Source organism: Halichoerus grypus, chromosome 4 (assembly GCF_964656455.1).
Source record: "Halichoerus grypus chromosome 4, mHalGry1.hap1.1, whole genome shotgun sequence".
Taxonomy (NCBI): Eukaryota; Metazoa; Chordata; class Mammalia; order Carnivora; family Phocidae; genus Halichoerus; species Halichoerus grypus.
In genome coordinates this window covers 145,735,602-145,761,328 of record NC_135715.1, presented here as the reverse complement: position 1 = coordinate 145,761,328, position 25,727 = coordinate 145,735,602, and the positions used below count along the sequence as shown (strand labels likewise).

Below are 25,727 nucleotides of genomic sequence, written 5' to 3'. Positions count from 1 at the left end.
ATCTAATTAACTAGCTTCTGTCCAGTTACCTATGTGAAAAAAAAAACATGAAAATGTCATTATTGAATATTTTATTGATAAACACACAAGTAGGCAATAATGCAAAATTTAATTAAGTATCCAGACTTTGGTACCAAAAGTAGGAAAACTATTAGGCAAATGAAATTAAAAAAATTATTCTTGAGAAGGAAACCATGATATTTGGAGGAAATATTTAAAGATTTGTATACAGATTTCCTAATTCTAAATACCTGAGCATAGCCATCCATATTTTCTAGAATATGAGAATGGATGCAGTTCATTATTTGTATCCTATGTTAAACAAAATGGAATGTACATGGACATATGTATACTAAGTCTTAGCACTTAGCATTCCTATCTATTCTCTACAGTGTCCACATGACAGCTATGAATTAAAACAACATAGATAACCTTGAATAAGTTCCAAAAACTAAGTTTTCTTATTTGTAAAATAGCAATTATAACTACCAGATGAAAGAGTTGCTGAAATAATCAAATGAGATGTTATACCTAAGTTTTAGCCTTGGACCTAACACAGATTAAGTGCTCAGTAATTGAAAATTTAATTAAATGAACTGGTTTACTCTTAGGATTTGAAAATATAGTTTGAAAATATGATTTAAGGATGCCTGGGTGGCTCAGTCGGTTGGGCATCGGACTCTTGATTTCTGCTGGGGTCATGATCTCAGGCTGGTGGGATCAAGCCCTCCCCCACTCGCCTGTGTGCCTGTGTGCACTCTCTCTCTCAAATAAATAAGTAAATAAGTAAAATCTAAAAAAAAAAACAAAGAAAAGAAAATATGATTTAGATAAGATTAATCAGAAATTCAGATGATTCATCAAATTATATTAAATGACTGATTCAACCACATAATTATCATAGAATTGATTCTGATGGGATCATAATCACCTTATAAATAAAAATTCTAAACAATGATAAAAGATAATCCCATATATGTAAATAATGACTTCAGAATACCTGCACAAAAAAATTATTTTCTACGTTTCAAGTTTTTATTTAAATTACACTTAATTAACATATAGTGTAATATTGGTTTCAGGAGTAGAATTTAGTGATTCATTACTTACATATAAACACCCAGTACCTGCACAAATTTTTAAAATAAGTTAAAATAATTTTAATCCCAGAGGGTAATTGAGATATATCACATGATTTAATAAGAATATAATTAGCATATATGATTTCATTTGTAAATCCAGGCTATCATTGTTAAATCTCCTATATACTTTTCAAAAAAAGTACCTACTGTCACCCTACATTTCATAAAGCTATTCACCTTTATATCTTTTATGTTGTAAATTACCTGATGTTTATCTATTAGCTCAACCATTTGCTTTGTTGTTTAATACAATGACTAAAGAAAATAGCATACATTGAAAATTATTAAATACTATGAAGTGCACTATTATCTCTAATTTCTTCATGAATTAATATACTGAAAGCATGGTTGAGAAGGATATTAACTATGTTAACTAAATTGTCTCATGAGGCTAAGCCTAGAACTCTATTTTTTGCTGCTTATAACATGAAGTCTTACATTTTCATCGGTTCTGTAGATGTTAGACTTTATTAAATTTTAAGATTATGTCCTTTATATTCTAACTAAACTTTTCCTAATTTTATTTTTCCTTACAATGAATGAATGCATTTCTGCCAGCTTTCTAAAGGGTTTTTTGGGGGCGAGGAGGATAAGGAGAAGTGTTGGGCAGAGAACCAAAGAAAGAAAGAACAGGGTCTTATTTCTCATGTCAAATATGAGTGTGTGACATCCAAGTGTCCTTCTGGAACAAGTTCGCTGAAACCAAGCTAGATGTATTTTATCCTAGAACAGTGAGAGTCATCTGGGAGCTCTTAGGAAAGCTAGATTACTGAGCCCTACCCATAGATATTAAGTGAAGCCCAGCATGTTGCATTTTCTAAATCTTCAGGTGATAATTATGAAATTAATTGAGTTTGAAATCTGTATACCAGAGAACATTTTTCCTGCATAGAATAAACTAGATAATTCACTCATTGGTTATACATAGATGCTAAATGTTATGATCAATTTCCTGACTTATTTTTCATGGGACCTCCTAAATCACCTAAACTCAGTATTATTCCTTTGGCATCCCTCATGTTCTATTTGAAAAGCACAAAGCCACGTATTAGTTTTGGAAAGGTGGAGGACAAGCCTTCTTTAAGATATCAATAATGACAAAAATAACAATAGCTTTGATTATGTGCCAGACACTGAAGTAGAGAATTCCCTTATGTTATTTACTCCTTACAATAATCCTGTTCACAGGTACCCATCTTAAAGCATTTCAGCAGTAATTACATATTATTTATATAATGTGTTTAAGATAACATCTGGTATACAGCAGGGACCAAATGAATTGCAATTTTGTTATTTATAGATAAAAAACAGAAACTAAGAGAGGATAAATGGTTGGCCCAAGTTACACGGCCAGAATTCAAACCTAAGTCTAGTTGCAGAGGCTGAGCACCTTTCACCGTAGAAAATTAGGAAGGGGAATGATGAGAAGCAAAGGAGGGAGCGGAACCCTGTCAAAAACTCTCTAGATATAAAACCCAGCAAAATACTCATGTCCTTGGAAAAAAAAATTGCCAGTTCCACAGTTGTCCTAATTCTAGTCAGGTTTCTCAGCTAAAAATAACCAAAATTAACTCATTAAATGAAGCATAAAATACACTTATTGGAAGAGTGTTAGGTAGCTGACAGATTCAAAGGGGACCTTGTTGAATGAGGCTTGTGGAGGAACCAAAACTGGCAATGCTTGGGCAAAATTCTGCCACTAAAATAGTCAGCTTGGACCAACGCAGCTGGCTCGTCAGCCCCAGGAACTTTCCACTGACAAGGCTTGGCTCATACATGACCACTGGACGCTCACTGTGGCCCCTTCTCCTCTTCACTCTACTGCGGCTGCCTCAGATGACCTCCAAGTGGTCATCCTGCCTCTGAATATTTGTATATTTGTATATTTGTGCCTTTGCATCATCCTGCCTCTGAATATCCCTTCTTCCAACATGCAGCTAAATTCAGACTGCCAAAAGGTGGGGAAAAGAATAACTATCTTCCTTTCATCATTGGATATCACAGGGCTTAGTGTTCGGTTGAAAAAAATAGCCAAGTATTATATTAATGACCTCACGCATGCATAGCATTCTTTCAGGAATCTACAAATCCTAAAATAATGCAGAACTTCAGGTAGGATAGAGAATGGAAAATCTTTTCAGACTGATTCCTGTCACTGTGGAGGTTCCTATATTTAACGGATGCTCATACACATTATCATCCAGAGAGTGAAAGGCAGTGCCATTATTAAGCATTCCAGGACAACAACCTTAACTGGGATTACCCCAGGCAAACCTAGATGTACCATCATCCAATTATTTAAACTGATATACCTTTGTATATTAGCTTACGTTCTTAACTGTCTAAGAATAATGATCTTTCTTTACCATCCTTTCTCCTCCCACCCTTCCTTGCTCCCTCCGTTTCTCCCTCCCTTCTTTCTATTTCTTTTTAATTCTTAGGATTGTGGTCATCCAGTGGAACCTTGGCCATTGAGTTACTTCAGATTTCCCAGAATATTAGCACTCCTATTTTCAGACATCTGATATTATAACCAGGGGCTGAGGTTGGGGGGAGGTGGAGTTCTTAATCACTTTTCAAATAAATAATTTTTTGATTTCTGGATCTGGCCAAAACTGTTAGTAGAATACTTCCTGAGAAACAAACACGCAATCAGGCTGAAATTGGAATAACAATATCCTCTCTGCTTTTCTAGACTATGATGGGGGTGTAGCAAGAGGGGCGTTGAGAGAGAGGGAGAGAGAGAATGATTTTGCTATGTGTGTGCATGTCTATTTTGCCTGTGTCCATGAATAGATATCATACTTATTTTATGTAGGGTCCTGAGAGAAAAGAGAAAAGAATCTCTCACATAACCTATAGGTTCAATAGTTGATAGGATTTTTAATGAGTCAAAATAGTTGGCGTGTTTAGTGCCTGGAAGGTAAATAATTACTGATTATAGCATATGTGAATTGAATTGATACAGTATTTTAATTAGAGCAATTTAACATTATAAGTAAACGATATCCTTGGTTTCCAATTTTTTCCCAATTTTTTTCTTACATCATCAAATTATGTTTAGAACTATGTTAGGCACTGTCGGGCGCCTGGGTGGCTCAGTTGGTTAAGCGACTGCCTTCGGCTCAGGTCATGATCCTGGAGTCCCTGGATCGAGTCCCGCATCGGGCTCCCTGCTCGGCAGGGAGTCTGCTTCTCCCTCTGACCCTCCCCCCTCTCATGTGCTTGCTCTCTCTCATTCTCTCTCTCAAATAAATAAATAAAAAATCTTTAAAAAAAAAAATTAAAAAAAAAATAAATAAATAAATAAATTTAGAACTATGTTAGGCACTGTAAAAGAGGAGCAAATTGTTTTCTTCTTCTTATTATTACTACTACTATTATTCATTTCAAAACCCTTTACCATGGAATGATATGGTAATAGATTATCTTAAATGTGGCTCTCCAGTACAGCAATATGTAATATGCTAAATCCGAAATTTTATTAGTATCAGTCTACCTGAAAAATAGCCTCCTGAGTTTTTGAGTAGCAGCATGTATCATAGTATCAACTCCTTTAAGTCCCGATCCATAAAAAGTGTATCTGTCATGTTGCATCAATAATTTCACAGTGATTAGTAACAAATAGAACAGTGTGTGTTTATGCAATCCGCACATTTTCTCTAAGAAATGTAATCCCAATTTGTATGGAGGAAATTCCATTAAATTTTAATAAAACTGGGAAATTTGATTCTCAGACATTTTTCAACTATTTTTCTGTAATGTGAGCTATGGCAATCATGCAATAGAGTTTTATTTCGCAATTTGTCCTTTATTTCATGTTTTAGCTATCCTTGTGTTAACAAATAATGGTCATCGCAGTCCGTCTTTATTTTGCTTAATAATGTAGTCCATGAAAATGTGCATCAAATTTTAATTATAAATTAACTATGTCATTAAAATAAATTAGGCATTAAGATTCATAAAACTACTTGGTTGAAGATACTTAGAAGAACCCGGAACCATCAACTTCAGTAATGAAAAAGGACACAATTACAGCCAAGAATGATAGTCCAGTAAGGTATACTTGGACACCAACTCCACATCAGTTCCATTTTGCTATATACATCACATGTGACTAAAGCAGAAAATAATTACATGGTGAAATATACAAATAAAGTATACAGCAAATACATCTTAGGTATGTCGCATGTCCATACTGACTGGTCAGTGAAACTTTAAAGTGACTTTTAATTAATAACACTGTAATGACTATATTTGACAAATCTATTAATCCGTGAGTATTTACTATAGCTGTGTATGTAAGGGCAAGACGAAATGTTATGCCGCCCCCTAGTGTATTAATTTTGTAACACCAGAACAGCAGTGATACAAGACCTTGCAAGGGAATCAGAGCTATGGAAATCATTATTGAAGAGAGTTAAAAGAAATTCTAAGTTTTCCTAAAGAGCCAGCTTCCTAGGAGTACAGGATATAGTTCCGTGAGCTTTATGAGTCAAAAGGATGGCTGATATCTGAAGATTTTCCATAAGATTTTAATTTATCTCCTAGACTATTCAAGGCCCAACCCATACTTAAGGAAGGAGACTTTATGAATCTTGGGATGGGAATAAGTGTGCAAGAGGTGTCATGAGCAAACCGAGAAAAAAAGGAAAGACTGATATTGTTCAATACCAAAAGTGTCCAAATTATGTATATTTATATATTGAATTGAATGAGTGAGATTCTAACACAGATCTGAATGTTCCAGTACGAAATACTGTCGATAGCTACCAACATTTATTTAAAGTTTATTATATGTCAAACCTGTGTGAATTACTTTTCATTTGATCTGCAACGTGTTTTCTAGGTACGTATTTTTATCCACCCCATTAAACATAATATAACTGATAGAGGGGTGAACTTGACCAAGGCCATAAAGCCTTGACTAGTTGTGGTAGACTTCTCTGGTATCATCAATTATCTCTTTTTCTTACTAACATAACACTGATTTTATTGGGATTAGTGGTGTGCCCAGTTTAATTAATCGTGTTTTTAAAAAATCATGTTTTCATCCTTCCCACACTTAATAGTGGTTCTGTGGCACAGCTCCATCAAACGAGAAGTAAGCAAACTGTTGGGTAAGACTTCTTAAAAAAAAGAACATTCAACTTTTTGTCCTTCCTCCTTTACTCATTGTTGCTGTAGATTAGAATGTAGACGTGATGGCTGGAACAGTAACCACTTTAGAACTGTAGAAAAAATACAAATGAAATCAAAGTCTTTGGCTTTGACCTTATTAAGCCACTTAATGTCAAAAAAGATCTACTTGCATATTTCTATTATATAAAAAATTAAAAGAAGAATATTTAGGTACAGAGCTGATATTTGGGGTTTGGTTACAAACAGCTCCACTCACTACATCCTGATACCGAGGTATATCCAGAATTTGAGTTCAGATACATCTGGTTATAAAGTGTTTGTGCTTTCAATCACTATTTAAATATGACAGTGAGTATTCTGATGCAGACCTGCTAAACTGGAGGCAAGGCATAACCCTGGAGTGAAAGCAGCTATTCTCTTCCCCTAGCCTAAAGGTACTTTGTCTCATTTCAGAAAGGAGAGGTGATATGAAGTTTTGAAAGGTAACCTTACAATATTTCCACTGACATTCCCTTGGAGGCTACTGGACCGTATCACTTGAAATGTTTTCATTAAATAAAGAGAGAATCCATATTTTATCCCATCTTTCTGTCCTTGACCAGTTGTAGGAAAAATAATTCAGTACAAATTTCTCATTATTAAACCCATTCCTTCTCTGCAACTGGTTTTACTCCTTTCCCAACAATTTGTTGCCCAAAACTCTCCTGCTTTCCATAATCCATCTAAGGTGCTTGACAACTCCTGAGCTCCACACCTGTTCCAAAGTCTCTCCAAATTTGCTTGCACTACATCGAATTCTATAGGTGTCTCCTATCTGAAGGACACAAACAAGGCAATTTGGATGGGTTAATCTTTGAATTATTGTAAATACTTTAACTATTGTTATTTATTCTTATTATTTTCTTAAATTCTGAGAGAGAGAGTGTGAGCAGGGGTGGAGGGGTGGGGAGAGCTAGAGGAAGAGGGAGAGAGAGATTCCTAAACAGTCTCCACACTCCGCGCAGAGCCTGAAGCGGGGCTCTATCTCACCACCCTGAAATCACGACCTGAGCCGAAACCCAGAGTTGGATGCTTAACTGACTGAGCCGACCAGGCGCCTCTGAATTATTGTTAATACTTCAAATCTCCAGTGGCTGAATATGGGAGGAAATCTATGCAGTAGGACTAACCATGCCCCTCTGCCATAACCCTTCAGCAGGGTCAGGAAAAGCTCTGAGGCTCAGACGAGGGCCATGCATAACTCAGTCTCACAGAAGGAGTCAAAGGTGAGCCCAAGAACTCTGAGTGCTCGCCACAGAACTCCTACCTCTCTGTCAGCCTCCACCACTCCACTGCTGCCACGACCTGCACTGGGATTATCAAAACCAATTTTATCCTACCCTCTATCCTCAACGCAATCAGTCCCACAAGGAGCCCAGAATTTCCAAATTCTTCATGCTCTGGACTTTAATCTCCCTGTGATTTTGGTATGTCCTCTTTTATGATACAATTCTCTGTATTTCCACATGTCCTAAACACTTGGACTATGCCTTCTTGAACTCTGAAATGTCTAATATCAATGAAATCTCTATAGCTTTAGACTTTGCAATGAAGTTTCTCTTCACCTTTTTGTTCCAAATGAACTGTCTCTCTTGGAAAAATTCCCCTGTATCTCTCTCAAGAGATGGGTAGATGTTTTATCTCCCCAAATCTTCACATTAATGTGCCAGTGCAGGGCACATGTCTTCCTTGTTCCACCTTGACAATTATTGACCATTCTCCCTCCCTCCTTCATCCCGAACAGTCCCCAGCTTTGGATCTCATTTCCTTGAAATCATCCTCACTGATGGCCTTGCCTCCTGCCTATTCGCAACCATCCATTCACTTGTCATATCTGAGAAAGAAAAAAGCAGTCCTTGGGAACTGTCACCAAGGAGCTTATCTGGATCTGAGAGTAAAGCACGGCTTTCTCTTATCAAACATGAAGAGTTTCACAGCCCACTAACATCAGACAAGGTTGTCTATGAGCATGAAGGAACAGAAAAAAAACAAGGCCACTCCGCAATCATCTTTGAGGACAGACAAAAGCAAAAATGCTGTTTTTGTTACCAGACATCCCCATCTGCCAGCCAACATGAGCAAAAAGTGCCTTTTTTTTTTTTTAACAACTACACCTTTACCCCCACTCTATTCTTGGCCTCCTAGATAAGAAGTACTGAGATAACCAACCATAGAATTGGCCCATCTTTCTCATGGTATCCAGAATAAAAGAGTGGTTTTATTCATAAAATCACTTCACCCAATCTCAAATCCTATAAAATGAGTCCTTATTCCCACTTCATGAGATGCACCACGGTTCCCTATGGTGTGCAGTTTACCTTGTTCCAACGAGCACCAGTGTGTCCAACTTGGTTCAACTAGAGTTGTGTTTCAGTTGATTTTGGCTGGTGGGCATTGACAACATTCTGTATATTTTTATGGAAACATTTTTGTTTTGTAAAACTTAAGTCCTTCATTTTACATAGCCACCCTTTAAAGACTATTTTCTTAAATTTAAACTACCAAATTATACACTCTTGATATTGTTTAAAATATTTTCTCATTTGAAGATAGCCTGACTTTCTTCAAATACAGTAAATGCATGTGTGACCATCTCTTGGAGCTGAACAGATAAGAATAGAATATTTTACATAGTTATAAAAGTTTTTGTGGGGAGGTAAGAGGATTGATGGAAGATAGATTGCAATCCAAGCAAAGATTTAAAAGAAAGTTATAATTTTTTTATAAAGTAACAGAAACATTCCACAATAAGGTCAATCAATTTTAAACTAAAGAGTTTAATAATGTCAGGTTCACCTATTTCCAATTAAGTCCAAATATGATTTATAGTTCAAATATTGGGTCATCTTATTATAAAAGAGATACAATAAACTGATCTTCAGTATATCAGTCATGGCTCTCCAGATAAACAGAACTATTAGGAGAGATAGATGATAGATAGATAGATGATAGATAGATAGATAGATAGATAGATAGATAGATGATAGATAGATAGATAGACAGACAGATAGCCAGACAGACAGGCAGATAGATAGATAGATTTATATGTTAGGGAATTAGGAATTGACTATGTGATTGTGGGTTTGTGGGGCATCTGTAGAACAGGTCAGGAGGCTGGAAATTCAAGGCAGGATTTGATGAGTCTTGAGACAGAATTTCTTCTTCTCCAGGATACCTCAGTTTTTGCTCTAAAAGCCTTTCAATTTATTGCATGAGACCCATACACATTGATTTAGGGTAAACTCTTCTATTTAAAGTCAGTGGATTGTAGACATTGACCACATCTACAAGATACCTTCACAGAAACAAGACTAGTGTTTGATTAAAATATGGGCTACTATGCTGGTTGACAACAAAAAGCTAGCTATGAAACACAGCAAAGCTCATTTTTCTAAAGTTATTTAAGAAAAAAATGTTTTCTCTTAATTTGAATATGGCATTGTCATCATAAGCCTTGAATTCATTTAAGGTTCTTACATCTAGAAAAGTACGTAACTTTCCTCTAATGGCGTCACACCATTATGAAAGAGTCCAGAGTACTACATCAGGTAACAGATTTTGCCTACTTTGGCAACTAGGATTAAGTTTTAATTATTTATTACCCATTTTATCTTATACTGTGATAAAAAGTGTACTGTAATACATTTATAAAATTAATGAGGGCGCCTGGGTGGCTCAGTCATTAGGCATCTGCCTTCGGCTCAGGTCATGATCCCAGGGTCCTGGGATCGAGCCCCGCATCGGGCTCCCTGCTCGGGGGGAAGCCTGCTTCTCCCTCTCCCACTCCCACTGCTTGTGCTCCTGCTCTCGCTATCTCTGTCTCTGTCAAATAAATAAATAAAATCTTAAAAAAAATTAATGAAAACTTGCTATTTGAAAACACCATCATAATATAGTATATGTGGTAAACATTTCCTCAGAGCCAAAGAATAATTTAGAATGAAATAAAACAGATCAAATGGTTTCAGCTACAATTTTTAGAAAGAAAAATTAAGAAAATTATATTTCTTATTTTTTGTAGTTAGCAATATAAAAAGTGATATACAAAATTTCTTCATGAATATTGGCTGCAGTACACCATAGATTAAAACTGCTATCTTTTTCTCTTTCTGGAAGGATTACTCAAACTCCTAATATACGGCCATTGCCTAAAATAGTAATATCTCAGTTAAACAGGGTCACTGGAGGAAATTATTTCAACACTGAATTATCATTACAATAATAAAATATTATTTCCCCTGTGCATAATACTTTCAAAACTATTTTCCAAATATGTTACATTAACTAAACATATTTATTAAAAGTATAAATTAAAGAATAAAATTATATTCGATATTAATTTTTAAAAGGACCCAAACCAAGAAATTACCAAAAATACCTGTAGCCTGAGCAAAAGTTTGCAATTTTAAAATGTATCACCCACAAATCACACACTTCTTTATTATGATAGTATTCCTAGAGTTATGATCTAGAGAATAGTTTTAAGCAGTTCAACCAAAATATGGGAAACAGATACTATACAAATATGAATATGCCAAAACTTTTTTGAAGACTATTATCCATCGAAAAGTTGGTACAACGAAGGGCACATGCAGAATGGTGAAAATGTTTCTGTCTCCCTATATGTAAAATTTGGTTCACAGACTCTAAGGTGGGAAATTCCAGTACCTTCACTGGTCAAGAAGGTAACGTAAATAAGTGCAAAACCTAAATAACCATAAAGAGCAGTGTAGACAGCAGCAAACTGCAAAGTGCATTCTCCTTTGAATGGTGTTTAAAGCCAAATATTTTAAAACACAGTGCACACTAAACAAACTACTTCTGCAGCCCTGAATTGGACCCTGAATACAACCATATGAAGCCTTGGACAAGGTGGTCCCCAAAGTTCTTGCTGATCTGTGTTTTCAGCAAAAATGTAATTACAGTCATCAATAACCTGGTGAGGAACTAGAAGTGATGACAAGATATCATGTCACTATTTGAATTTCAGCTATCAAAAATAATTTAATATTTAACGCACTAACAAAGGTATGTCGGCATTATGGGTATTGCTTGACAACATTTACCTTAAAATATTGCTTACATTTTTTAGTAGGTCATAACATCAATAATTCAATTATAAGTTATTTTCCTTACTTGAAAAATGTGTTCTAAAAATGCACATTTGTAAAGTTTTGCTAGAATAAAAAATAAGTATAGCAAAGTATATATGACACCTTAAGTTCAGAAAAGTGAGACACAAGATGGTCTTTGATACTGAATACAAAATAGTTTAAAAGAAATTTGGAAGAGTATATAATGGACTGATTATGTGAACAAGTTTATAAAGTGGGAAAGTTTGGGAATATATTAAGATATCACCCTAATCCACCCTCACCCTTAACCTTTCTTGAGGATATTAATCTAACAATGATAATTTTTCATCAGCACTAATTTAACAACTGGTCTCTTTAGTCTTATGCACAATCTTAAATATGACACATAAGTGGGTTTCAGTGAGTGGAGAAACCTTTTAAATTACATTCTCTAGGAGATACAGAAATGTGCAAAGAAATGACATGAATAATAATGTTATATTAGATGATGATAATTAGAACAAAAGGCCATGTAATGTATTTCAAAGACTCTTAATTTTAGTGAGTTCCTGTATACACAAAGGAAAAAATCCAGAACTTTTTCATTCTTTTCAGAATGAATACATATGAAAACTTCCTGAGTGACAAGAAACCTGCAAACATGTCAAAATATGTGAATATATTTTTTCAGCACATTAAAAAATGAACAGGAGTGTACATGAATACATCTTAATGAATAATATTTGACATATAACACCTAGTACAGAGCTTGTGGTGCCCAGAATAGTGTTTTACAATTGCAGCATCTCAATAAACCTAAATGAACTACATAACAAGTATGTTGAAAACTGATTAATAAATCAACACTTCTTTTCTTGTCAACTCTAGAACTTAATATATTGGAAAAGGAGGGCAACCTACAGAAACAGGGCTTAGGCCAGATAGAAATTATTGATGTTTGCATATTGGAAGAGGAGACTTAAAATATATTTGAATTCAAATTATTCTGTGAATCTATTTCTCCGCACCTGAAGGCAAGTGGAAAAACAGAGTGCCTTCATAAAATAAAACACCATATCTTTAATCAGTGTGGATAGTAACACACCAGTTCCTATGGAATCCCTAACTTAGTATCTAAATTATAAAAGAAATATGTCTGGAGTTAGGAAATTGGCATTATAATGTTGACTTACTGTATGACTTCAAAATCACCCCTCATTTTTTTTTAAATTCCACAGTCAGTAAAATAGACTTAATACTCTTATGAGATGAGATATAAAAATGCTGACTAACAAAATGTAATGAACAAATTAGTAATGATTTTTAAAGTTCCAAATGCCATATTAAAAGTGATCAACTGTATTTTTAAATTATGTATTAAATATATAAGTATTTTATACTAAAAGTTTTTAAATATATAATTAGGGCAAAGAAATTTTGTGGCTCAATTGACAAAACATACGTATAACAAAATGTCCTTATCCAATAAACAATTTTATACATAATGGTTATATCTAAGGGATAATCTAAGGAAAAAGAATGAGACTATATGGATGGTAAACTTTATTCATTGCCACTAAACCATATGACTTATAAAGACATATTCTGGAGCACTCATAAAATATTAGCTTATCTCTTATTCCATGGACTTAAAGCTATATCACAGATATGATGCTATTATAACAGTAATCATGACAAGTAGAGTGACCTTTCTCTTTGCTTGTAAGACCCTACAAAATGAAGATTTGTATATTTTCAGTTAAAATTGTCAAGAGGAATTATTTAAAAGCTCAGAAATAAGGTCAATATTAACAACAAGCTTAATCTTTAAGTATCTTTTTAAAATTGTATGTGTGAGGGACATAATATGACCTATGGAAAGACTGTACAATTTGATAATCTCCTCAGTATAAGTAGCAGGATTACATTCTGGATTTTAGGGCTAAAGCAATTAATCAATGTCACTGAAGCCTGAAGTAACTTTATTCTATAAGTAACTTCTAATTCATGAAAGAATACTATATTACCAGTTATAGGCTATCTTAAATTATTCAATAATTTTCCAAAGATTATAAATAAATCTTTTAAAAATATGACCTAAAAAAATGGTCAGAATATCCATTAGTTATCCAGTAACTGAAAATAATTGGAATTTCTTTGGAAAAATCAAAATACTTTTTCCCTGAATGGTTTTAAGTTGTGCTTTCCTGAAATAAGAAAAAAACACTTGAAATATTGTTAAAATTCTTTCAGCTTAATACACATATCAAAATGTAAAAATGTGATTATGTTTTTAAAGGTAAAATTCAAAACATGTCAAAATCAAATAGACAAAAAAGTTAAAGGGGTCTCATAATTTTTACCTTATTAAAATGAGATTAAAGAGTAATAACCACAAATTCTCACTTGAAAATGTTCAAAATGTAGTATATGTACATTTTTAAGATAGTATTAGTGTTTCTTAAGGTTCCTAATTCTGAGAAGTTTCAGGTTCAGTTTCTGATTTTAGCTTATAGTACATTTTAGCTTATACTAAGTTTTCAAAGTATCCTATATGTTGTGAAGAATACATTATTAGGTAAGTCTAGATAGTTATTTAACTAAAAACATTTATGAATATGTTTAGATCTCTTCTGCTATACATAAAGGCAGGCATAACTCTCACCCTCCTTAATAACAAAATAATCAAAAGACATATAGAGAATAAACGTATGACATATATTACCTTGTAAAGTAATAGTTTCAAATACAGTTGGACCATATATGAAAATCTATGTAATTTTACTCAGTGTAAATCTCTTACACAGGAAATACAAACTTGGGCAGTTTATAAACAATATCTGGAAGAATAAGCTATTAAGTCCCTGTAAGTTCTTTTACTATAACTAAAAGAAATATGATAAGAGCTATTTCTAACACTTCTTCCTCTAGTTTGTTGCTCCAACATTTGACCATATTTAGATTTATTCATCTCATTTACTAGCTGCTTTTAACACACATTATAATCCCAAACTTACACTGGCAAATCTAGACTTTAACCTATCTTTTGTCAATATGAGTGATAAAGAACTGATTGACTTCAAACCCAGGACAAGCAAATCAGCATAAGTAAACTGAACCACTCTTAGAAACCCAAGGTTGATTTAAGAATCAAGATTACCAGAATTTTAACAAGTTCTGGTTTGGCAACTTTTTTTGTTTTTCTATGTACTCTACTATGTTTTTTTTTTTTTTTTTCTTTTCTTTCACCTACACCATTATTGTAACTATAGAGATCTTGTTCAGTAAGTTTGCCTTTTCCCACAAGTAAAACTTGATTTAAAAAACAAACCAGTGCATGCTTTCTTCAAATTGAAGAGTCCCCCTGCCAAAATATTTACCTTCCCACACACTTGAGTTCTTTAAGAAAATAATTAGAGCCAAAACAATTTCAGTAATCCCCTTAGCCTTTGCCTATTGCTCTGCATAATACTCCACTAAGAAAGACCACAGAGGAGTATTTTCACTTTCTTTTGTTCAACACCAATCTTATCCACAACAATAAAAGCAACAAACTAACCCTGCTTGTTTGCATCTTAAATAAGCTGAGAGGAGGATTCTAATAGATTCAAAGGAGAAAGAAAAAAAAAAAAATCAAATGTTTATCAGTGCCAGAATTCACTTAAAACTTCAGAAGAGAACTTTTCATTTTTGGAAAACATCACAGCACTTGGTAAAAAATTTATGTAGAATCATATTTTAAAATATGGATTAACCGAGTCTGTCTTTAAACTTCTACTCTATCTACTCAGGCTCGGTAACCACTTTGTAAAAAAAGGGTGGGGGGGGGCGCTCAGACTTTAGTGATACATGTATTTGCTTATTACCACCTTACTCTAGCTCTACTCTCTTCGCAGTACTTAACCTTAATGAGCTTTTTCCCTACTTCCTTTTTTTTTTCTTTTTTGAAGTGTACACTTCTCAGGAGTCAGTTCCACAAGGAGGTTTTGTAACTAAGAGGGGATTTGTTAGAAAAAGTAAGAGCTATTACCCTGCACTATCTCAATGCTCAGCACATCCTCTCCCACCAATCAGGAGTGCTCTTTTGACTAGGATGCTGAAAGATGAAGCTCTGTGGTCCAGTGAGAACCTCCCAGCAACTGCATGGGTTCTATTTGTCTAGCATGCTTCCTAGTGGCTCTGATTGTGACATAATGCTCGCCCTTCACATTTATCTCTAACCTCTTTTGAATAAATAACTTAAAGTGGGCGACAAGGGGTTCTGGAGTCACTCAGTTAAGCTTAGTCCTGACAACTTCTCACTAGAGAAGTTTGCTGTGGGTCCTTCAGGAGACAGCCAGAACGCGAACTCCTTCCGAGACCATCACTCAATCCCGCCACTTACTCCGCGCCACCAGTCACATGGCTCCCGCTTCCATCGGAGACACCCACATCCTCATTCACCTTCAGCTTCCAAAGCCAAAATATGTTAGAGGGTCACTTGGGGTTAGGGTGCTTTTATTTTCTTTCTTAAAAAAAAGGTCCTGTTGACACAATTTGCTTCAAAAAAGGAGACATTGTGGTAATCTCCAGCATTAGGGAGTGAGGTGTTGAGAGTCCAGAGCATTGTCGAAGTGTCAACCAAAACCACGGATTTGACATATATTACCTTCCCTGAGATTACAGCCTTTTTCTACAGCTAATTCTCACCCCACACCCACAAGAAGGATAAATTGATATATTATAAACCAAATTGAAACGCGACACCTCCAAAATTTCACAGTAACCTCAATCCTCCAAACGCCCTCTTAGTGAAGGGGGGGGGGGCAGGAGGAGAAAGAGAGGGAGAGAGAAAGAGAGAAACAGAAGCTATTACCAGAGTTTTGTTCCCGTTCTTGCTGAGAGGGCCCCGGAAAACTCCCTTGATGTTGCGAAAGTGTCCGTTGCTGAGATGCGTGGAGCTGATGACAATGTAGTAACACTCCATGGGGCAGCCGCCGCCTCCTCCACCGCAGCCGCCGCTTCCATGCACCTCGCGCCCGCAGCCGCAGCGCGCAGGAGCCCGGGTAGGGTGGGCTAGGGACCCGCCGCGAGGGCGAACCGCCGCCTCTCTCGCACGCCTTGGGGAGACAGACTCACTACACCCCTCTGCCGAGCGCGCCGAGGCTCCTCCGCCTCCGCATGCTCTCGGCGCTCTCCCTCAGTCTCCGTTTCTCTTCTAATTCGCCTTGGGGCGACGCGCCCCGCGGGAGGATCCCGGGCTGGGAGGGGCCGCCCAGGCAGCAGGACTGAGCGGGAGTCAGTGCCGGCGCGGCGGCCGAGCGGAGCCGGGCAGCGGGAGCCGCCCGAGCGGCAGCGGCGGCGGCGGCGGCGGCGGCAGCAGCATCCCCCGCGCTCGGAGCCCGCACTCGGAGTTGCGGCTGCTGGCAGGCATGAGTGTTATTATAGTGAGCGGCGTTGCCGGTCCATTGCACTGAGCCAATGGCAGGGAGCCACTGGGCTGATACTGAGAGCTGTCAGAGGAGTACATCTGTCACCCGCTGCCTTCCCCCGCCCTCCCCCGCCGCCGCCAGGACCCACGGCCGCGACGGTCCGGGCGCGAGTGGGAGCGTCCAGCGAGCGGGACGCCCCCCGCGCAGCGCCGCGGCCGCCGAGGGCCAGGGACGCGACGGCCACCGCGGGCGGGCGGCAGAGCGACCCGCGACTGAGAAGTGGGAGACTCCTCGAAGGTGGGGGCGGAGGGGAAAATGAAGAGACGGAGATTTCTTGCCTGCCAGTCGGGAGTGGGGGAGGGGGTGAGGGGGGATAAATAAATTAATAATTCAATACCAAAGCGAACCACTTCCAACTGCAGCGTATCCAGGCAGGTGCCAGCAGCTGCTTCTCTCCCGAGATAGTTGCTACCCAGTGGATTTGGCTTATTTGATTTTATTTGTTTTTAATGTATTTTTAGTATGGAGGTTGGATCCTGTTCAGAATCATAGAGAAAGAAAATGTTCCCCACCCACCACCACCACCACCCATTTGTAGGGATCACCAGTGTTTGTGTCGGTAGTTTGGGAGGTGGGGGCCCGGGCGGGGGGTGGGAGTGGGGGGAGTTGTGGCTATGTGAGTGGAAGTGGATAGAAGGTAAAAACAGGGACTCCTGGTTAATGTGTTCTTGGACCTGGCGTTCCCCTCACCCATCTCCCCTGAGAACCTCGGTTCTTCCTAAATTGCCAAAGCTGAAGGGAAAGGGATGCTTTGTCGCAAAGAAGCTGCCGCCGCGAGCCTGCTTTGCATTTCCCTATAGTTCTTTTCACACTACAGAGTGGTAGCGAACACAAAGCGTTTGCCCTAGAAGCGACCTGAATGGAAAATCTCCTGCAAAGGAACTAATGGGTTCGTTACGGAAAGTAGGAGATGGGGTCTGCCGCGTTGCCTGAAGACAGACCATCAGGCTGGTTTGTAAGGGGGCAATGCAGCCATCCGCCTGGATGTGCCCCTGCCACCCTCCCTCTCACCCAGTTGATTCTCTCTTTGTGTAAGTTTAACTCCTCTGAGATGGTAGGGTGAGAGCATCCCATCAGGTATATATACGACTCATTAGTCCGCACTTAAAAAGATCGATAGCAGGCAGTGGGAGGCTGGGAGATGGTGCCTTCAATGGATTTGCTGAAGGCTTTATTTTCCTCTTGCCTTGAATGGCTTAATTGGTTAAAGCAGATTCCAGACATTCTGATGCTCCTATGTCAGAGCAAACTACACTTTGAAATAACCTGTGTTTATCTTGTTTATTTGAAGGTCAAGATTTCAAGACATTCCATTCTGGGTATCCCACATATAGGATTTAATATAGTAGTGATTCTGCAAACTACAATATGGTCCTTAAAACGAGGCTGCCAGTTTGATATCACTCTTAGAGGAAATGAAGAGAAGGGAGAGAAAAAGTGTTTATAAGAGAGTCAATAATCATGTGAGTAAATTATAACTTACAGGGATAGAAGAGGGGAGTGCTAGATTCATCTAAGGGAAATTCTCCATGTGCCATGCTTCAATTCAAACAAAGAAAAAAAAGTTGATGTGGATTGATCATAGCTCACTATGAAGTGTCACAGTTATTTAGAGGTATTGGCTAAATTTCTCAGATATCCACTTGGGGGAGTCTGGAAGTCTTGGGAGAAAAAGAGAGTAATAATTTCTAAAACTTATATAGTCTGTGGAACAGATCACCTAATAATTTGCAAGAATTCAGTATGAACATGATTCTATTAGAAAAAAAAAATATTCCCCACTAAATATCATGTGGAAATTAAATCCATTTTGGCACCTATCATTAGAGCTATTTTTTATGTATATTTTGAGGATGCGGGCATTCTCTGTACATACCATTTTGGGAACAACTAATGACCTGTATGATTTTCATTACATCTTCTGAAGTTTTGGAAGCTCACAGTTATTAGACAAGAGATAAAATCTTCACTATTACTGAACCAAACCAAGGAATCTCCTTAGGAAATGGAAGAAGCCTCATATGTGAAAGAATGAGATAGTGTAGTTTTCTTGTGTGTGCAAGTCACAGTTGCCCAAGCTAGGTTTTTTGAAATATTATTCTCTCAAAATACTTCTGACAAGATGTTCAGATCTTTATCTACACCATGAAGCTCAATTTCCAGTTCAGGAAACAGGAACATTTATAGGAATTGTCCCATGGAACAAAATATCATCTATATGGAAAGTCATATTGTATTTCTAGTGGCAAAGTTTATATAGTGTATATATCATAAATATCATATATATGTGTGTATATATATCTTATGATACATGTATATCATAATAATAAATTTCAGCAAAATATTTTAATCTCTGAAGAGTCACTTCACTATCAGAATAGGCTATTTTTGCTACTTACATGCTTGAGGGTATAATGAGGCGACTTTAGACTGTCACATGTAAACCTATATATAAATGGTAATAAACACACCATAGATTTGCTGCTAAAACATGAAGGATGAGGACAGTTATAAAAGAATGTACATTTTTTGCATAAAATTTGTCCTCATTGTTTCTCTACACATAAGATAATCTATCTCAAAATTACCTAATACTGAGTGTGATCAGCAAGATTCTGTACCTACACCTTGAACTTAAATAGCCATATTTCAGAAGAGAGTGCAGCTTCCTTTTGTTTACCCTTATCTCAGTTGAGTAGCCACATCTATAATGATCATTCAAATAAAACTACTAATCACACTATATGATAGTCATTATGTCATTACCAATGAGCTCTGTTACCTGTGGACTCTTCATCCCATCAACCTTAATGTTCAGAACAATGGGCCACCACCATGTGCAATCTGGCTTCTAACTATAACAAACAACCACTACACTTAGTGGAATTCTTATATCAAACATGAAATAACCTTTTCATTTGAATTTTGCTAAAAATGAAGAGAGAATACAAGTAGGATATCAGGACTTCCCCATTATCTCAGAAAGGAAACATACCTTTCTATGGCCAAAAATTAAAATCAGTAGACAGCAATAAATTATTGTGCCCTTCCATCTTGCTGTTCTCATTTCTTTCCTTTTGTCATGGTGTAAAGAAAGTAAGTACATAAGTAAGCATCTTTAAATTCCTATTATGTTATCATCTCTGATATTCATGGCCTATTCCTATTATTTACTTAAAACAATTCTGATTTCTGTTATTAGTAGTCATTTTGACATGGATTATTTCTATGGAACAATGCCACCCAAATTTTTAAAAATAAAATATTTCCTCTCAATTACCTGGAGAATTTAGGAGACCTAATTATTGGAGACCTGGAGACCTGCTTTAAATATCTAACTGCTATTGTAAACATGCAGAGTCAATATTTCAAAATCAGAAAATATTTTTAAATATCTTACAGGAGGAGCGCCTGGGTGGCTCAGTCATTAAGCGTCTGCCTTCGGCTCAGGTCATGATCCCAGGGTCCTGGAATCAAGCCCCGCATCAGGCTCCCTGCTTGGTGGGAAGCCTGCTTCTCCCTCTCCCACTCCCCCTGTTTGTGTTCCCTCTCTCACTGTCTCTCTCTCTCTCTCTGTCAAATAAATAAATAAAATCTTTTAAAAAAATAAATAAATATCTTACAGGATAATCATATCACTTGGGTTTAGTTGGCAACTTTGGACTTGAAAAAAATACAATCAATAATTTAAATATGAAAGTTTTATGTAAGTGATATTAGTCTAAAAAATGTGCAGTTCATTTGTGCAACCACACTTCAATTTTTCTTTCTACAGTTGTGAGTTAAATCAAGATCCCCTAAGCTCTGTGCTTGTACTGATTTACATCACTTCCTGTTCCTCATCTTGCTTTCCCTAACCCAAATTTGGATGCCAGTTTTTCTGCTCAGCAACTAGATATTGTTCCTGACCTCCTCTTGGCTTACACAAGATTTCAGCACAATGGTGTTGCTTTGAAATGTAAAACCAAGGTTTTGCCTCCTTTCCCAGACCAGTGGCTGGACCGCAGCATCCTGAATCCCTGTTCCAATTCACTCAGTCCAGCTCTTCCAGAGGAAAGTAAATCTTGCCTAAGTTTGCTTACTGCTATTTCAGACCATATGTTGCTACCTCCGCATGCTTAGACTTCCTACTTCCTGTCATTACAATATCTGTATGCTTTTACTCTGTTTGTCTGGATAATTCCCGTCACTAAAGTGAATGATCCACAAATTAGATTCAGTTTTGGGTTCCCACCTCAGCCTTACCTGAGCTTCTGTGAACCAAGTTCCTGTTCTTATGTCATCCTGGAAGAAAAAAAAAAAAAGAAAGAAAAGAAAAAAAAGTATATTTCAGTGTTTTTCAGATGTGTGTGATGTATTCTTAGTGGTTACAGAATATATTTTTGGGATTCAAAACTTCATTATTATAGCAATCTTAACATAATAAGCATATTCTTGATAATTTGTGAAATCATATAATAATTTGTAGCTAAGTTTTGTCACTATATATCTCTTTCGTTTGCATTCACATTTGTGACCACATTTGTGCCAGGTATTACTGCTTTTTTTCTTTTGGACTAATGAGGAAAAATCTAAAATCTTAACACATAAATGTTTTACTTATTCTAAGATAAGACCAAATGATATCATGACATCTGCATGAATGAAGGTGTGGCATAGTTAAATTGGAGAAAAGTGATAGAGGAATTATATTACCACAGAGCACCTATATTCACCATAATCATCAGGCATGCTTAGATCAGTATTGACACACAAATATTCATAAAAACATTCATGTTTTGAGACTGGCTTTGGTTTCAGCAAAGCAACATCATCTGTTGTATTAAATTAAGATTGTAAATTTGGATATTTTTTCACATTTTTATTTGATTTCTATTTTTTTATTTTGTATTTACATAAAAACTATAAGCATATGGGGTTTCATAATTAGTTTGATGTTAACATAATTGAGTAAAATTATGCTACAAGTGAACTTAATCTATGCTGGGAATCTTTAAAAATGAGCTTTATGTTCATTAAGTTATTCAAACACTGGTGTTTACTAGTCATGAGATATATATCAAATAAACATTACCGACCTTATCTGCAGCTGATACTGTTATTGCATGATTTGAAAGGAGATGGTGACTTTTTTAGGTAATTATTAGTTAATTATTACCTAAAAGTAGGTCCATCTCCCATATTCCTGTTTCTGCATTTCAGTTCTGCTGGATTTAAAAGTGGGGCCTCTTATAAACAAATACTGTAATCTACCAAATCTAATACCACATCAATTATAAGACGTACCCTTTTTATCTCCACTATAAATGCAAACACACTGTCAATTAACTGCAAGAAGCCACTGATTGTAAGACATTTGAATTATGGAGATGTGAAAAACAAGCAGGCGTCTTAGAATCAATGAACTAGGAAACCTAAATTTGTGGAGAAACTACTACCATTAAAAACTTTCTAGAACTCACTTTAAATATACCCAAGTAAAGCAACCATGGAATATTGAATGAATAATGACTTAACTGCAGTTATTTCACTTCTAAAAGAAAGGGAGTAAGCTAGATATTATCTTGTTCTCAAGCTTTAATTTCTCTGATTCTCTGGCAACTTCCTTAGAGTTGATATTGGTCAGGCCTGGCAGAATAGAACATCATTTTAGTTTTCTACTTGAGGATGTGTGTCTTGAATGGCTGGAAGAAATGTAGAAAGTGTGGAAAAGTGGGAATTACTGAAAATGTGAAATGGATCAGAGAGAAATTTCACAATTTTGCTTAGGTTTGACCCTAACAGATAAATTAAACAATTGATATTATACAGCTTTTTCACATATCTTAAAAGATTGGTAGATATAATATTGACCATTATAATATATTTATCTGATACTGATATGGATTTTTATCTTTTTTATCCCCTTATTTTTCAATTCTAATAAGTGGCATTGGGATAGATGCCAGGACAATGCTAACTTAAGAGCCAAAGCTACATTTCTAATATGTTGCCAAAGAAATTAATGTAATTGGATGCTATATAACTAACTTACCAAAAAGATAACATTAAAATATATTATTGGTAGTCAAGATAAAGATGAACAGTTATTGCATTCCTACATTTTACAGTCTTTTTGGAAAGCAATCTGGCAACATCTATTCACATTAAAATTATATATAACTTTTGACCTAGACATTGCATTCCTGGGACTCTCTAAGCAGAATAAAAGGATATTCACAAGAACACTTAATGCAATATTGTTTAATTGTTCATAATTATAAAAAAAACTGGAGGGGCGCCTAGGTGTCTCAGTCGTTAAGTGTCTGCCTTTGGTTCAGGTCATGATCTCGGGGTCCTGGGATCGAGCCCCACATCGGGCTCCCTGCTCAGTGGGAAGCCTGCTTCTCCCTCTCCCACTCCCCCTGCTTGTGTTCCCTCTCTCACTGTCTCTCTCTCTCTGTCAAATAAATAAATAAAATCTTAAAAAAAAACAAACAACACTGAAAACAAGGGAAATTATGATCAATAAATGAATATTTACATGTTATATATGTTATATGTATATGTATGCATCTATTTTAATAGATGCATCTATTAAAGTAATACAGTGCATCTGTTAAAGTAATACAGTGTTTCTGTACCTATTTACTTGGTGGGATTATGTAGTTATTTTATTATATAAGAAATGTAACATACAAACAGAAGAAGAATATAAAAAAGGATTTGGTTTTATATTAAAAAAAAAAAAAAAACAAAGAACATGTGCGTATACATTTGCCAAAGAAAAGACAGGCATGGATATAGGAAGAGTATATGTAGTTTGTTAACATATTTTAATGTTAGCTCTGAGGGAGAAGAACTAGAAGAGAAGGAAAAAGCTAAGGAAGTGGAAGAAAAAGATAAGACTGACATACATATACATACGGACACATATATGGGTAAAAACATAGAAAAAAAGAGAGAAGGAAAGGAGGAATGGAGGAAGATGCAAATAGCACCATAACTTGTATGTGAAGAATTATACAAGATAGGTGAAAGCAGAGAAAATATTGGCAAGATACTATAATGAAAGCAATTTATCTGTAATGGTGAGTAGAGAAGGGGATGAAGTAATGAATCAGGGAAATGGTTTTGAACTAGAATTGATAAGATTTACTGATAAATAATGGATGTGGGGTGATGAAAAGACCAACACAGAATAACAGAATTTGGCCTTAGTTCCTGGTGCAGTTTACTGAGATGGGAAAGTCTGGAGAGGTGGTGAAAAATGTTAAAATTTAGATTAATTTTTTTAATAAGTGTGAGATGTCTTTTAGATATACAAGTGCCATACATAGCACGGGGTCTTAAGAGGTCACATGAGAGTACTTGTATATAGATAGAGAGCTGTAGAACAGATCAGGATTGGCTCTAGGAAAATCAACTTAAAAAGAATACAGAAAATGAACCGCCAAAGAATGTTTAAAACCAAGAGAATATGATGCCTTAGAAGCTCTTCCCTCCAGAAAAAAGAAGGGTCAAATTTAAGGAGAGATTGATCAACTGTGAAATATGCTGCGGATAAGTCAAGTAAGATGGGATCAGATTGAGGAGGGATCTCAAGTTGTCCATCATGAAGGATATGGGTGACCTTGGCAAAGCAGTCTCTTGAATATACCAAAAGACTGTATAGGATTTACAAAAATTAAATTCTGCAACAGAGTTAAGAAACCAGGTGTATGTGCTATTCATATGAGATAAATTTTGTGGAAACATTGCTGTGCATAGAATAGATGTGACCAAATTTAAGAACAGAATAGAAGGTCAAAACTCAATAGTATCCCCCAACACAAGCTATATATGCTTGAACTGCCCTCTTCTCTGGCACACCCTTTGCTAATAAAAGGAAGAAATTGTGGAGCTTTTTCACTTAAGAGTCAAATTTATGTATGGTCATTTTGATTTAGAATCAAATTCATATAATTTATAAATATGTACATTTTGTCAACTTATCAAATTGGTCTATAAATAAATATTTTGCAGGGCTAATGAGGTAAGGTGAAATAGACACTTTATAATATTCAGATGGAAATATTTAGTACTGTAATATTTATGAAAATAAACTTGAAAATATGTATCACAAACATCACTCCCCATTCATCATCCACAAAGCTTTAACTTGTCTGCCAAATGATCTGGTTCCCTACCAAAACTGATTGTTCCATGATGGGTCCCTGAACAAAGCAACTCCAAGAGTCTCATACTAAGGAAGTTTTTCCACTACATATGATAGACAAGCACCATGAACAACATAAAATTTGAATAATGGAAAAATGGTTAAACAATATAGGTAATCTGAAAAATATATTATTGCAAATAATATAATAATATTTTAACATCATGAAAAAATGACCATAAAGATACTGTTATAAAAATTGTAGGTATAAAATTGCATCTTGAAGAACAAATATGGTTAAAATATCTATCCTACCCAAAGCAATCTAAAGATTTAATGCAATCCCTATCAAAATACAAACAGCATTTTTCACAGAACTAGAACAAAAATCCTAAAATTTATATGGAACCACAAAAGACCCAAAATAGCCAAAGCAATTTTGAAAAAGAAAAACAAAGCTGGAGGTTTCAAAATTCTGGACTTAAAGGTATATTGCAAAGCTGTAGTAATCAAAACAGTATGGTACTAGCATAAAAGTAGACACAAAGATCAATAGAACAGAATTAAAAACCCATAAATAAACCCATAATTGTTCTTCTTCTTTTTTTCTTTCTTAACATCTATTGCATTATTTGTTTCAGAGGTACAGATCTGAGATTCAACAGTCTTGCACAATTCACAGCGCTTACCAGAACACATACCCTCCCCAGTGTCCATCACC

The 25,727-nt window shown here is 36.1% G+C and overlaps 1 protein-coding gene and 1 long non-coding RNA gene across 3 annotated transcripts in view; one reads left to right on the top strand and one right to left on the bottom strand.

Moving 5' to 3' along the window:
• ZNF804A (zinc finger protein 804A) overlaps positions 1-16,917 on the bottom strand; it is a 281,003-nt gene extending 264,086 nt beyond the window's left edge. For both annotated transcript variants that reach the window (XM_036118314.2, XM_078071079.1), the window contains exon 1: positions 16,254-16,917. In XM_036118314.2, coding sequence (XP_035974207.2) covers positions 16,254-16,364 — 111 coding nt within the window. In that variant the 5' untranslated portion in view covers positions 16,365-16,917. The remainder of the gene's footprint in view (positions 1-16,253) is intronic.
• Positions 16,918-16,973: 56 nt separating this feature from the next.
• On the top strand, positions 16,974-20,437 carry LOC144381511 (uncharacterized). Its single transcript, XR_013446774.1, has 3 exons — positions 16,974-17,106; positions 18,161-18,332; positions 20,272-20,437. It is a non-coding gene; the product is annotated as an uncharacterized LOC144381511 (long non-coding RNA).
• Positions 20,438-25,727: the final 5,290 nt, after the last annotated feature.